Source organism: Larimichthys crocea, chromosome VI (genome assembly GCF_000972845.2).
Source record: "Larimichthys crocea isolate SSNF chromosome VI, L_crocea_2.0, whole genome shotgun sequence".
NCBI lineage: Eukaryota > Metazoa > Chordata > Actinopteri > Sciaenidae > Larimichthys > Larimichthys crocea.
The window spans coordinates 24,459,437-24,474,883 of record NC_040016.1 but is presented as its reverse complement, the minus strand read 5'-3'; the positions used below and the strand labels follow the sequence as shown (position 1 = coordinate 24,474,883).

The following is a 15,447-nucleotide window of genomic DNA, read 5'->3' as shown; positions in this document are numbered from 1 at the left end:
ACCCAGATCTTATTATTTAGGGAATGTGTTATGAATATTCATGATCCCCAGAGTCCTACACTACTACTCTATTCTACTGGTACGGGGTCAAGGCAGGCATTTACATTGGGGAATTAATGCACATTTTGTAAAGAACATACTTTAATATATGACTTAAAGTACATCTGGATCCCACAGAGGCTCTTTTATACTCAACAACATTGTTGGTGATATGTCAGAATAAAATCTGTGCTGCATATCTGTGCTGCTACTCCCTATTAACTTTAGTATACAGTACTGGTCGTGTTGTTAAATGCCTTTAAGGGTACTCTGAGGCCCACTAGAAATATTCAGACAGATTTTATCCTTATCCTAAATAATGAGCCCTTTCCATTTTGGACAGTGCCAATCCACATCCAAACTGTTGTCACTCATCTAGAAGGGAGTTCCCCCGTCATCTACCTTCTTCTAACTAGAAACACCACATAAGTACTGATAATGCCAACAATCTCTCAGTCAAGAAGTCCACCAACCTCCAGGGTAAAGGACAGGACCACGTCAGATTTGGACAGCGTGTTCTCGTCCTCCTGGCCCATGTCCATGATGGAGGTGTTGTGGCCTCGCTTCAGCTTCTGCAGCTTGAACTCTCCTCCCTTGGACACCGGCATGCTCTCCAGGTTGGCCATCAGCAGGTTGACAGAAGATCGCAGCTCCTCAATGAACATGGCCTCCATCTCTCTAGATGCAAATCTGGGAAACCTTCCACCATGCTGACCAAAACAGGAAGGCAACCAATTCATTTATGAGCAGTCTATCAATGTATCCCTTCCAATCCATCATTAATCCTTCATCCATGTCCCTTACCCGAGCGATCTGGTCTGCCATTTGCAGTCGTCCATCCAGCTCTCTTCTGATCTGGGCTGCTTGCTCATCAGGATTGTCAAGCTGGGAAAGTAATAGTAATTAGTACAATAAAAATAATGGCGAATGACATCATAAACACAGGGGGAAATCTGCACTTTACAGATACATTTTTTACACAGTACTTGAATTGGACGACCGGCATCTCTGACTGAAAATGAAACCAAAATGTTGTTGTTGAAAATGATTCAGAAGACTCCCTGCTGCCCACATTGTCACATTCAGCTGCTTGCTACAGAAAAAAAAAAAATGTCACCATTTTGTTGCAATTCCAGCTCGGTCTGATTTCCAGTTTTTCTGTTCCAGTTAGCTGCAGCACTAGCAAAATCTGCAACTGCACACACAGCCATGTGTCCATGCATTCACACACACAATGTCATGCTATGTGAATCTGTTTAGAAGTTATGGGCCTTTTTTGTTTGAGGCCATTTTCATGGCCACACCCCCTTTTTGCCAAAGAGCATGAACACATACACACCTTGTCACACACACTTCTTAATTTCAGCCTCCAAGGGTGGAAACTGAAGGTGCCAAAGGGTGGGGACATTTTTGTGGACCTGACAGAGCGACTGACAGAGTTGCTGGTCACTGATAACAAGTAAGCTGAAGAGTCAGGTGATAATTGGATGTGGGTTTATCACTACGAATGACCTCTTTAGTAATTAGATCCATTGTTGTAAAAAAAATGCTTAATGCAGGTTTAAGGCTGCTTTCAGGTTGTGGCCATGGTTTAAAGGAACCAACATTTACTGTTGGTAGACGATTGGGAACAGAAGTCTGTGGTGTCAGTCACTTTTACATTCAGCAAACAACAAATGCTCTAACTTTGTTCCAAGATATAAGTGGTAGTGTCACTTTGGAAAAGGTCATCAGAGAGTTCATTTAAGAACAGAATCAGAGGTTATGGATTTAAGAAACTGCCAGTTAAAAATGTCTTCATAAATCCACCAGCACATTCAGTTCAACATGGTGTAGGATGCTGCTACAGCTTTTGGAACAAGGCCAATCATAAAAAAAAAAAGATATTTTGCTTTTAAATGAAATTTTGACAGGAATTGAGTTCCCTCTGGCTGTTATCGGGCTGCTGACTTCCCCGTTTCCTATAAGCTGTTGATCCAAGGAATGCCTCATGTCTTCACAGGGGGGCAGATGGTAGAGGAAGCGTGGGCAGGCAGGGCCGTTTGGAGCAGGGAGATGAAACAGCCTGCTGCTGGGGGAAGCCAGGAAGCGTTTTAACTGACGGACAACCCGCCACGAACAATATGTCAAAAGACAAACTCTGATTACCTCATTTAACCTGGGTGAAAACATATTCTGTTGTCCTCTAAGGTGTTTTACAGATTTTCTAAGCTGGTTCATTGCAGATGAAGACATCAGATTCTGTTTTCTGTTTCTTTAAAAATAAAAATAAAAAAACTGCTCCAGGTAAATTCAATATATTAATGTGAATGGTGTCTCTGAACTCACAGAGTGTTACCAACTCTACTTCATAGAGCTAAGAAGAACTTTCTTAGCTCATTGTTTTAATTTTATTACCTCAACTATGCTTGTTTGGTCTTGCTTATTAACCTCATTTCCAGCAGCAGCATGCAGCTGTTCCCGGAAAAAAAGTTGTAATAAACTCCCTGCGCACGACCTGCCGAGCATCAAAGAGCAGACAGAGTAGCTGGTGAACACATACGGCAGATATCTATGGGCTGAAATATGTGCCACCAGAAACTGAATCTGAATCATTTATATTTGAATTGCTTAACTTGAATAACTGCATTAAAACTGAATTTGAATCACATAATTTGAATGTGTATTGTTCAATTTAAATCATTGCATTGAAAAACTGAATCTGAATTGTAATTTGAAATTAAATTTATTAGTTTGGAACTGACATTCATTTCTCACAATTCAAATTCAGTTCTCACAATTCAAATTCAGTTCTCACAATTCAAATTCAGTTCTCACAGTTCAAATTCAGTTCTCACAGTTCAAATTCAGTTCTCACAATTCAAATTCAGTTCCACAATTAAATTCAGTTCTCACAATTCAAATATTTCTCCACAATTCAATTAATTTCTCACATCAAATTCAGTTCTCACAGTTCTAATTCAGTTCTCACGTTCACATTCGTCTCACAGTTTTTAATTTAAATTCAGTTCTCACAATTCAAATTCAGTTCTCACAGTTCAAATTCAGTTCTCACAATTCAAATTCAGTTCTCACAGTTCAAATTCAGTTCTCAAAGTTCAAATTCAGTTCTCACAGTTCAAATTCAGTTCTCACAATTCAAATTCAGTTCTCACAATTCAAATTCAGTTCTCACAGTTCAAATTCAGTTCTCACAGTTCAAATTCAGTTCTCACAGTTCAAATTCAGTTCTCACAATTCAAATTCAGTTCTCACAATTCAAATTAATTTCTCACAGTTCAGATTCAGTTCTCACAGTTCAGATTCAGTTCTCACAGTTCAAATTCAGTTCTCACAATTCTATTTGAGACAAACATCCAGGTAGTTTAGGCAGAGCAATCCAGCGCAGATACATAGGCATGTGTGTGTGTGTGTGTGTGTGTGTGTGCCACGGCAGTTGCCGGTGTCTGGGGCAGTTGCCACTGCCCTAATTTAACCATTGAATATATTTGAGAAAGCATGTTGTAATCATGATACACTATAGAGGAAATAGGTCACAGTAAATGATTATTTATAAAATAAAAAATAAAAACAGCAGTGGTTGCCGTGACATGTCAGTGGCAGCTGTGCCACACAGCAGCAGTGGTTGAGAGATGAATTAACCTTTGTGTCATGGACACATTTGTCCAATTCTGATAGTGGTTTCATGGTGGCTTTAGCAAGAGCCTTGAAAATTGGTAAAGGTTAATAATTTTTCACATATTTTTGAATTCCAAACTCAATCCTGTATGACACCTTCCAACACTTTTTTTCCCTTTTTTTTCTCCATGAATCATCTTCTAATCCACTTCTCATCTATTAAGCCGATTGATTTAATTCATTTCAGACTTTCCAATATACTGAATGTTAATTGAATTTGGTTTGTGGGGATTATAACAGTCTTGGATATGTCATGAGTAACAAGGTTGATTTCCAGGGTTTTTTTTGTTTTTTTTTGTAGCATCAGATTAAAGAAATGCAAACCAATGGAGAAAAACTGTAAAAACAATGAACTGAAGTCTATGAGGCAATGGCATAAAATGGCAATGTGTGCACATGACACAGACTAGCACACACGCACACACACGTACACACACACCTGTGCCTTTGAATTAAGGCCTTGTAGAGGTCCAGCTTAGCGTGTTTAAGAAAAATATGTCAGGAACTAAATTCTGACAAATCATAGGTGTGGAAACTCTTTCTTTGTTTATACAGGGTATAAGAGAGGGTATAAATGTGGGCATCTCCAGAGCTCTACATTTCTCTTAACCCTGGCAAAATGGATCCATTGGAGGAGGAGGGCAATTCAAATTCAAATATAAATGATTCAGTTTTTGTTTCTCGTGGCACATATTTCAGCCCATAGATATCTGTTTACAGAGATCACTGTAGTGTAGATAAAAATGGAAGAAAACTGACCAAAAATATACTTTTAGTATACTATTAGTATTAGTATTATACTAAGTATTATTATACTAGTATACTATACTGGGGTCACATTAATGCGTGTAGTGTGAGTGTAGCATGAGCTGCACAGCAGTGCAGCAGTATTCTGCAGTACTGAGACGGTTGAAAAAAAGCCTCCTGGGTGGACAAGCCTCACATCTGGTTGGAATTACACACTACTTTTGTAGCTTGTTGCTGAAGCAGTGTGTAATCTCAATTTCACAATTATGCTCCCATTTTACGCTCTGAGATATTTAATCTAAATTGACTAGTCTTAACTGATCCTGCTGACACTGAATTCAAACCCATTTACCTACTGCTGCTTTACATTAAAAGCATTCCAACAGTGAATCAATGTGGGGCTTTTATTGTGAAGAGGTTACTGGGGATGCAGTGCTATAATAATATAATATTGTCCTCACAGCATGATATGGTCTCTGTTCTTTGATTATTTTATTTTCAGCTCAGTGCAGGTATCAAGACTCATATTGAAAAATAGCATTATTGGTTTCCCATGTTAGACAGTTGGCTTGAGGATGTAGGATGTATATTTCTATCATATATGTTAATTTTTTTTTTGACTGACCGTGAAGAATTAGGCTCATCCATTACCTTGGAAAATGTCTTGTATCCTTTCTCTGATTTCTCTTTTCCAGAATGTACTTTTTGAACCAGCCTGGTGACAGACAGGTAAGTGGAAGAGAACAGGCAGGTACAAGAGACTGATGGGATTGTTCTCTCACTCTGTCTCTCTCACTCCATCTCTTATCCCCTCTCTCTCTCTTCCTCACCCTCTCACTCTTCTGTCCTTGCTATTGATTTTCACCCACTGTCTGCATTAACATCTTGCCAGAACACCCACTCCTGCTGTTACCACTGACTGAGGAGCCCGTTTGAATTACTGCTGCCTCCCAGGCATGCATGGCACACACAAACACACACAAACAGAATGCACACGTCAAAAAGTGTGCAGAGAAATATGCATTCTCATATTGTTAATCTCTGTCTCTAATATCCAGAGAGAGAGCAGCACCCACACATCACAGAGAAAATGGTGCGGCTGGTGTCAGATTGAAGGCATGCCACACTTTCTTTCTCCTTTTTTGTTTTCACATTAAAGATGTGAAAAAAATTGTGAAATATACTTCCAGTCTGCAGCTCCAATCAACAATATGAGTCTGGACTTCATACAAAGCTGCAGGCTGTCCTTTACCTAGGGTAACCTGAACAAAAGGATGGAAACATTTCCTGATCTTCTTACTCTGTTGGTTGTGAGTGCCACTTACAGTAGCTTCAGTTTGGTCATACATTCTAACACACTTGTGTTGATCACTACATTTGACTGATGTGTTTAGGGAACCTTCGCAGATGTGTTGGGAGTTAATGTTCATACGGACCTGGCATGAACAGAGGACTCACACATGCTTTAGTATTCATTAGTTTGTCTGCATACGCAGATACGTCCCACATATGCACACAGGAAACAAGATGGCAACCTCACGAGAGCAAGAGGAAGATACACAGTTCTTGTGTGTGTCACTGTTTAACAAGTATAGAACCAATACAGTACACATACAACACAGCACACATACTGTAAAGACTGCAACTCTCTCATTAGATAGCTATTCACCCGGAGACAGTTACTCTGGTTTAGACAGTTATGAGTGAGAGTTTAAGCAGTTAGTTTAGTTTAGTTGGCTGGCTGTGTACCGCTCTGTAAGTTACACTAGAAATGAATGTGAATTAACACCGTTTCCATTATTAGCTTAATGTGTGACAGATTTCATCAGTACATGTCATAGAGCTGCCTTATGAATTCACAAATACATATCAGTAATGGACCCATAACTTAAAGTGTTAGAAAAGTTGGTACTATAATGCCCAATCACATAAATGGCAATACACTTTAGAAATAAGATTGGCTTTCTTCCTGATGGTGGTCCCAAAGAGGTGCAATAACCCCCCACAGAATGTTAAAACTCCCTGTTGAGTCTTGATCAGCAGGGAACAAAAAGGGAGTCTAGTGAAAACCTCCAAAACAACAGAGCCTGTTCTGCTGTCCCTTGTGGACCTGCTGATATGCTCCCTTGAAAAAGTCTCTTTTCTACTGACAGAGCTCAGCTCCTTTGTTGCTCTTAAACACTATTTTCAAAGACAAGGCCTTTACCAAATGTGTCACCGAAAGAACTACTTCTAACAGCAGTTTACTCCTCTCCAATTTTTTTTACAAGCAGGTGCAATGTTAAGAGTCTACACCCAAGAAAAACAGTAAGTATGTTCGGTAAGTGACAAAACATCTAGTGACTATTAGAATTATGAGCCTTGTCCATCTTCACCATGTCCCCAAGTCTTATGAAACCCTAACACCGAAAATACACAGCATGCGGAACGGCTCAGGAACGGCTCTGCTCCGGAACGACAGCATACTCCGCCATCTACCAACTCACACATAATCTGTTTGTGTTTGTGTCATGCGTCGCGAGAACGCATGACATTTTGCGAATTCATGCATAATCGCGTGATATTGCCAGCTGTAGTCTCTTTGCCCCTCTAATGGCATTCCACGCCGCATCTTTTTTCTGGCGTCCTTATAAAAAGGATGTGAGGTGTCATAAATGATAGGTTGATTTTGGACCTCCTGAATCAACTTCTCCTCATCCATGGTGTCGACGGGGTGAAAAGACACCTGAAAACCTCTGACCTGTTGACCTCATTTCGGCCCTGCGCATTATAAAGTGTTATTGTAATTAGACGCGATCCGCGAGGACACAGAGTATTTTATTTCGAAAATAAACCAGGGTTTTATTTTGTATTTTGTAGCCGATTTCCTTCCCCAAACAATCTGCTCTGTGCTGAATTTATGCGCTGTGTTCCGGCGTCCGGGAAAAATAGAAGCTCTGTGTATGTGTTGAGGAGGGCTGCCGGTTGCCGGAGTCGTGACACAGTGGGACCGGAGACACATTGACTGACAAAGTAACAATTTTAACCCAAACCATGATCTCTCACTAAACCTTACCATGTTTTGTTCATACTCAAACCTAACCAAATAATAATGATACTAGATTTTTAAGAGCAGGAGAGAAGCCCCAGCTACAACTAAAGTTAGGTCACCACTGCCAACAAGTGGCAATTGGAAATGTTCATGCTGCAACTCACAGAGCCCTGGGAAGATCGTATGGAAGCCAAAGAGAGGAGGTGCACCAAGAAGCTTCAGAGGCATGTGAAAGAGTGCAGAAGGCAAGGCTGGAGAACTTGCTGTGAGCCTGTGGAGGTGGGCTGCTGAGGATTTGCAGGGTGCTCACTCTGCAAGGCATTTACTGGGCATCGCTGGAGAGGCAAAAAAGAAGGCCATCAAAACTGCTACTGAAGTTACAGAGAAAGCCAGTGAGTGGCTTCGGATCAAGAGCGTAGATTTGAGGGCAAATGCTGCTGAGAAGCAATCTTTCATCTTTATTCTACATTGTAGAAATTGTTGGCCCTGTTGAAAGCATAAAGGCACATTTCTCAGACTTAATCACATCTTCAGTTCAAACAAGGAAGTTTACAGTGTACAGTACTGTAAAACAGCAGAACCAATGCAACTAATCATGACCGCTGCACACAAACAAGTCCACCTCTTCAGGCTCAGTGTTTGTTGGATCTACTCTTGGGAGACCCCATCTCTGCTGGCATGCATTATGAAAGAGAAAATCCGACAATCACGCGGCTTCACACAGTAGCTGGCCAGATGTGTGTAGATGTGTGAAAACACATGTCAATTTTCATGTAAACAATGAACCGTGATGATATAATGATGATATCTATTAAGAAAACATCGCCACTAAAAACATTTTCCATGTATCAGAGCTACTGCTGTCTGCAGTGTGTTCATGCTGTTTGACAGGTGTGAGGATACTGTGTGTGGAGGTGATGATGGGCACAGGTGGAGCGTTTGGGTCAGTGAGCTGAGCCAGGTCATCGACTGAGGAACTCTGGCTCACAGCGTTTCTGCTTCAATAAACAACAGAGAACCTAAACCTGTTGTCATGACTACTGGTCCCCCACTTGGTTTCACTCACTGACTCTCACTCTGTCACACACACAAACATGGAACATCAAGGATACGTTTTTTGATTATTACTGCACAATATTTAGATGTACAGTACAGTACTACTTTTAAGAATAATTTAATGTTTTTTAATCTTTGCGACTTTAAATGATAAATGTAAGATCATGCTCATGAAACTTGAAACGTATCATGTCAAAAACAACAAACAATCTAATTAGACACATGTCAAAATGTGCCAGCCTTCACTGATTGTGTTCCTACCTGACACACTTTTTTAAATTTATCGTTTTTCAATCACGGTTATTTTTCACTTAATTTAATAAGTAGGGGTGTAATCTGTTTGCTGTTGTATGCATGATGTTCCTCTATTTGGCACCATTCAGTCAACATCTGGTTCCTGCAGCCTCATTTCACCGCACAGTCCTGGGGTCCAGTCCAGTGTTCCCTGCCTCCCTCCTTCAGTCCCTCAGCAGAGGCCTTGAACCTGACCTCCCCATGAGCTCCTCTTCTGCTGTCTGTACACCGAGCACCTTGATCTCTTTTGTTTTGTTCCAAAACTCAGACACTATTTTCGTTTTGGTATCCTGTGAGACTTTGCTATGATTGTAAAAAAAAGAAAGAAAATTGTTACTATATATCCTATTCTATATATATAAGATTATATATCTATATATCTCATATATATATATATATATATATATATATATATATATATATATCTATGGACGTTTAAGCCTTTCAATAAACAAAATGATGATATACACACACACACACACATACACACACACACACACACACACACACACACACATGCACATGCACACGCACACACACACGCACACACACGGCAGCATCGGGCAGCTTGAAGCACGAAGCACACAGTGAAGCCTGCAAAGTGTGTGTTCTTAAGCGTGTGAATAAAATAAAAATGTTAAAGAGTCACCTGTCTGTGTCGTGTCAGTTGCTGACGTATCCATGCTGGCAGCAGACCTGCCACAATGTGTCAACATGTGTCCTGCAAAAAATGCCTCATGCAGCCTTATATTACTGCTTTTTACTGTTGTCTCACTGTGTCAAGAAGTTGAACTTAACTTTTAATAAATATAAATATGGATGTAGCAGGAAAGTCATAGGTGTAACTAATGATATGAGATAGAGACTGCCAGTAAGCCATGCCAGTGAGGCAGTCTGAGCAATACCAGAGCTCTGTAACTGCAATACATAAATGTAATAATTGCTCCTCTGCTTGACAACTGAATTCTTGCTGGGAGATAGTTTGAGATAACAAAATAAATTGTGGTTTGTTTGTTTTTCTGAATTGACATTTGACAAAAATCTCACTTTCAGCACCAAAAATCTCCAGTCAGTGATCATCATCAGGCAAACATGGAAGAAGGAAAAATACACAGATTCCTTTCAGGGGCATGAGTATGACATGAGTACATCATTACAAATCCACAGTGCTGAACCACGCTTTAGAAGCAAATTCATAAATTCTCAACGTATCAAAAAATAATTTCAAGTTTCAGATTTCCTGTAATAACTTCTGTGTGCATGTGTGTATAACCCTTCCCTCTACTGCCCCGACACATACATCTCCAGTAAAACTCTTGAACTGAGCCTGTCTGACAATCTGTACACTTTTATAAATTAATTTTGCTAATAAGTCATTGTTCCGTAACAAGTTTAGCCTCTGAGTCTGAGTCTGTCCGTGCAGATGCATAGTGGCACTATGAAGCAGTAGTCAGTGAGGTATTTTTACTCTGGATCCCACAGTCAAGATGGCAGCAAAGATAAAACATGTCTGGTAATTAATCTGCAGATGCTCCTGCAACCGCGAGAGGCTCAAATGTGCACAGAAAATATTAGGATGGTATGTGCAGTAGTATGCACAATAAGCTGTTGACATACATGAATATATACAAACCAAACTAAGACTAATCCCCTTCCCACGTCTGAACCTCACCTCAGCTAGTGGTGCACCGCTGGAAACGATGGTTTTCAGAGCACAGCGGTGCCGATGTTGTGTTGTGTTTGAAAGGGCCTTTACGCCTGGTGCAGATAATTAAATCTGAGCCGTCTCAGGCTGTATCAGTTCAGCCGAGCATTACAATGAACGCAGTTGTTACAAATTGATCCGATCGTGTATGATGGCAAATCACTCCCTGTAGTGCACTTCAGTTAGTTTCCAACATTTTGTCTGAGGGTCTATATTCTCAGTATTAAATAAATACCTTATACAAACACAGCACATGAAACTACATAGCTACTTATATTATTTTTATATTGATACCAAATTTTTTAATTCAGAAAATCAAATACATTAAATGTCTTTTTTTCTATCAAGCATCTGTGTGGTTGGTACAAACTTATGTTAGGTATGTTAGCTGGGTAACTGTACAAGTCCTGGCACATTTATACTTGAACTAAGAATACTGATAGATCTCCATCATCAGCATCAACATTAGATTAATAACCTCCCTGCCCCCACTCCTCCTGATCCTCTTCCCACTGAGGTTGCTCCATCATCTGGATGGATTAACAGGCCCAAACCCTGATAGTGATTAAAAGAAAAGCAATCACTCGCCCTTAATTCAGATAAGAGGACAAGTGTTGGCATGGCAAGGGGGGAGCGGTGGCCTCTGTGTACAGTTGTCATAGCGACCACATACAAGTGGATAAAGGGCACTAGGGAGTGTTTGCGTGTGTTTGTTTTTGTGTGTGTGTGTGTGTGTGTGTGTGTGTGTGTGCGTGTGTGTGTGTGTGTGTGTGTGTGTGTGTGTGTGTGTGTGTGTGTGTATGCATACAATTAATATGTTTGAAGAATGACTTTGAGGTATATGTCATGATCAGTACACATTTCATATCTCTCTCAAACACACACACATACACACACACACACACAGCGAGGTCAAACACAGAGCTTTAACCGTGGAGATATGCTTCAAAGTGTTCCAGGCCTCTGTTTGACCAGCAGCAGTTCTTTGATGAAGCACAGCCGTGGGTTATTTGGTCTCTCCTCTGTCATTTGTGTTATCAGAGCAAATATGCACAGGGAATACAAGAGTTTCACAGCAATACCGTGTGCTTGTACTGATTATCAACCGCAATACATGTCCTACCCTGCCTGGTTACCTTTCATGAACAGCAAGCAGGGAGAGAATTTACAGACTGACACAGAATGAGAGAAAAAGTGGAGCTTACAAAGTGGAGAAAGCTGTTGAAAATTGCAGATAATGACAGGCTCACATCTGCAATTGCATCTCGTGTCACTCAGATAAATGGGAAACACTGTTGGAAAATTATGGACAAAAGGGCAAAGCCTTTGCAACTGCATCTTGACTTAAAATTGGATTTAGCAAAAGTTCACAGAGTCCTGTTGCCTCCTCAGAATTGTTGCACAGTGTGTGTGAATGCTGTGGCTGCACAGGCACTTATACCTCACAGTGTCAATTTGAGAGAATTTTGTTAACTAAACTTTTAAAAAGATAAATTCTAGCATAGGACTGCCACTAGAGGTTAACATTAGGTCATACTCAGACATTTGATCAGATGATTATGTCAGGTCAGTCTAGTCAATCCAATTATTATTTTAAAAATACTTTGCTTACATACAGAATGTAGGTGAAGTCTGGAAGAGAAGGACACCCAGTGATATTTCATTTGTAATGATATAAAACTAAAAAGCTGCACATTTGATGAGCTGGAAACAAGATGACTTTTAACGAATGATCAGAATCATAAACTGTTGCAAATATACACACTATCACAGCTGGGTTTGTTTTGTTGACCTGTTTTATTAGCCCCTGTGATGATACTTTTACTTGATCAATGATGATTAAAGGATAAATGAACATAAGAATAATGACTCTCTCTTACAGCTGCTGATATTTATCCATGCGGACAGTTCTGGTTTCATTTGTCAGGGTTTGAACACTTAGATTATTTTTCAGTGGATTCATGGGCTGACTGAGCCTTCACCATGCTTTTCTGCATGTTGTCTCCAGTCTATTGTGACCAGTTACAGGCTTTCAGTGGCTGCTGACTCCACCACACACCTAATGGCTAAAACCCATCTGATAAAAAGGAAAGAACACCCACTCTCTTCTTCCCTCACTACATATCCGCTACGATGGCCCACAATTCAATTTGTCTCCCAGCTCCAGCCATCATTACTGCCAAAGGCACATTCATCAAAAGAGATGTGCCTCTCTTTTTGACCCCGCTGCTCTTTATATGATGTGTGCAGTTTGTTAGAGAGCAATCATCTCATTTGCTGCTCTGGGGTGTTCACATCCCTGTTTGAACTAATGGTACAAACAACACGGCTGCAACATACATGTAGCTCACAGAAAGCCACATAATACACACATTATGAACAACACACTGCATTTTTTTACTTAACTTGTCCTTTTAGCAGTTATTGCTAAGGTGAATTTATTTTCTACGCTAAATGAAAACTAGATTTACAGACAGATGAGCTGCAGTGTAGCTACACCCACATACAACTCAGCAGAATGTCTTCAAACACGGTTGTGAAAATACCCTGCAGGTTCAAGCTAGATATGAGACAATGAGTAGATATGTTTCCATTCACCTGAAGGTAGAGGTGAGGTGAAAAAGTTGTTGGAGGATGTGGAAATAAAGTTTTTGAATAGATCTTTAGTATATCCACTCACCATTGTTGATTGTTAAGTGCAGCGACCATAAATGTCCTTTAATGCATCACTCTCTCCTTTCCTGTTATATCACTATTGTAGTTAATGAAGTCTTAAAATGAATTAATACAGTTGTCTCTCGCTATAACGCGGTTCACTTTTCGCGGACTCGCTGTTTCGCGGATTTTTTTAGTGTAATTTTGCATGCTTTTTTTTACAGTGTACTGTACAGTATGAATGCGCATTGTGTTCTGCGTCCTGATTAACTAAGAGAGTACTGTACAAAATGCGTGTAAAAAGGTGTATAAAAGTGTGTGGTTAGGGGTTTTACGGCCTTAAAACATGTAGAATAATAGTAAAACTTACTTCACGGATTTAGTTTATTGCGGGTTATTTTTAGAACGTATCCCCGCGATAAACGAGGGACCACGGTACATCAAAAAAATGACATGTTAAAATCAAGACTTTTTGCACCTTCCACCATGATCAGCCTCATTTGCATGTTTCTTGGGTTGATCTATAGAGAAGAGAGCATCTGGCTCCTTGTGCGTGGGCCAGACAGCAGTCCACTAATGAAGGCTGCAACATTTTGCTTTGAAACACATTTGGGGGGGGCTCTTCAAAAGCATCCGACCCCAGCCGCAGGCAGCAAAAGATGGCAGCAGGGGACAAATCCCATTCCAGCTGCCATGACCAACCAGCGTCATCTCCAGGTTATACACACTCTACATTAGCTTGCTGCATAGCACCAAAGTCAAGACATACGCTTGTGTGGCAAGGGATGGTTTAACATCTCGTTAAGTGGAGGGATTTCCAAGATCACAATGTGGATTATGGGATTACCTCGTACACTGTACTGTGGGTTTGCATTGATAGCCTGTGCAAATGATTTGGATGAGTTAGACACACATAAGAAATATTTGTACAGAAGTTACTTGGCATCATCTTTTAAACTCAGCAAGCCACCTGTCAGTACTTTCAGAAGGCTTTACATATTGTGGAATTACTGAAGACTCAGAAATCATCGCCATCTCCACTCCATCAGTGCACGCTCTTTTACAAAGTGATCATATGTCTTGAGTGAGATTAGTTATTTAACCATGGCTTGGTGCTGTTGGATTTTAATTGGCAGTTATTAACCACAGAGTGCAGCTCCTACACCAAGAAGCCAATATTTACTCTGAGCACTGATAACTGGAAAACAAACGGCTCATTTCTTGTAATGCCTGGGCCTCCCTTCCTGTCTGCCTCCTTCTAATCACCAACAATAAATTAAACAGTCCAACTGCCTCATCCTCCTCTATTTCCATTTTACACCCCCTCACACACCACCGCCCTGTCTCATTTCTGTCCTCTCTCCTGCTCTTGATCCTCGACAAGCCCTATAGTGTGGCTGCACCTTGGCTTTCACCTCCATATGACTGATATTTTGAATCCATACTTGAGATGTAGGCTTTGTTTTATAAATAGATGATGACTAAAGACCAACTGTTGATGTTAATTTTATCTAAGACATCAATGATCCTCTTCCTTTAATGCTTGATATGACTTATTTTTTGGTGATGATGTTGGTACCGTAATTTCATTGGTTCGTTATCTAAAATAAGAGTAGTTTGTCATGTCATGTTAATTACATTACACCTAATAAGTATTTTGAGCTCAATAATAATAACGGTCCACCTCAGTAAAGGCTCACTGGCACCTGTATGGCTGACATTAAAAATGTAAATAAGTGCTCCACACATTATTTTACAATTCATAGTAGCTAAGTACGTCTTTGGCCTAAGATCAGGCTCACGTGGTGAATAAGAACACTGCATAGTTGTTGGATGGATCCAGAGTGTAAGAAAGCCTTTCGGACAGTCGTATGTATGATTGGACTTAAGAATAAAAATATAGCATATATTAAGATAACTAAATCAGGACTGCAGAGCAGCATCACAAATTCATAGTAACAGCCCCACAATGGCCAACAAGACCTTCTATTATCCCTTCCCCCACATCTCCTTTCAGATCTGTATTACAACAGACTGCAGCAGATTTCTCAGCTTACAGCTCATTAATTCAAAGTGGTTACTCCAGAAAAAGCAATTGTCCGTGACAAGTGGAGAAAAGAAATTTTTTTTTTCCATTTTATTCCTCAGTCTGAGATGGAAAGAGGTTTTTAGGTTATATCAGGATAAAAACAGTGGTCAGAAAATAACACCTGTTGAACGTACTATAAGATTCCAAAGACAC

The 15,447-nt window shown here is 40.2% G+C and overlaps 1 protein-coding gene across 3 annotated transcripts in view; it reads right to left on the bottom strand.

Annotated features, from left to right (window-relative positions):
- LOC113745798 (calcium-dependent secretion activator 1-like) overlaps positions 1-15,447 on the bottom strand; it is an 86,812-nt gene that overhangs the window by 31,807 nt on the left and 39,558 nt on the right. For all 3 annotated transcript variants that reach the window (XM_027278833.1, XM_027278831.1, XM_027278832.1), the window contains exons 4-5: positions 844-924; positions 513-749 (exon numbers count right to left, since the gene is read on the bottom strand). In XM_027278833.1, coding sequence (XP_027134634.1) covers positions 513-749; positions 844-924 — 318 coding nt within the window. The remainder of the gene's footprint in view (positions 1-512; positions 750-843; positions 925-15,447) is intronic.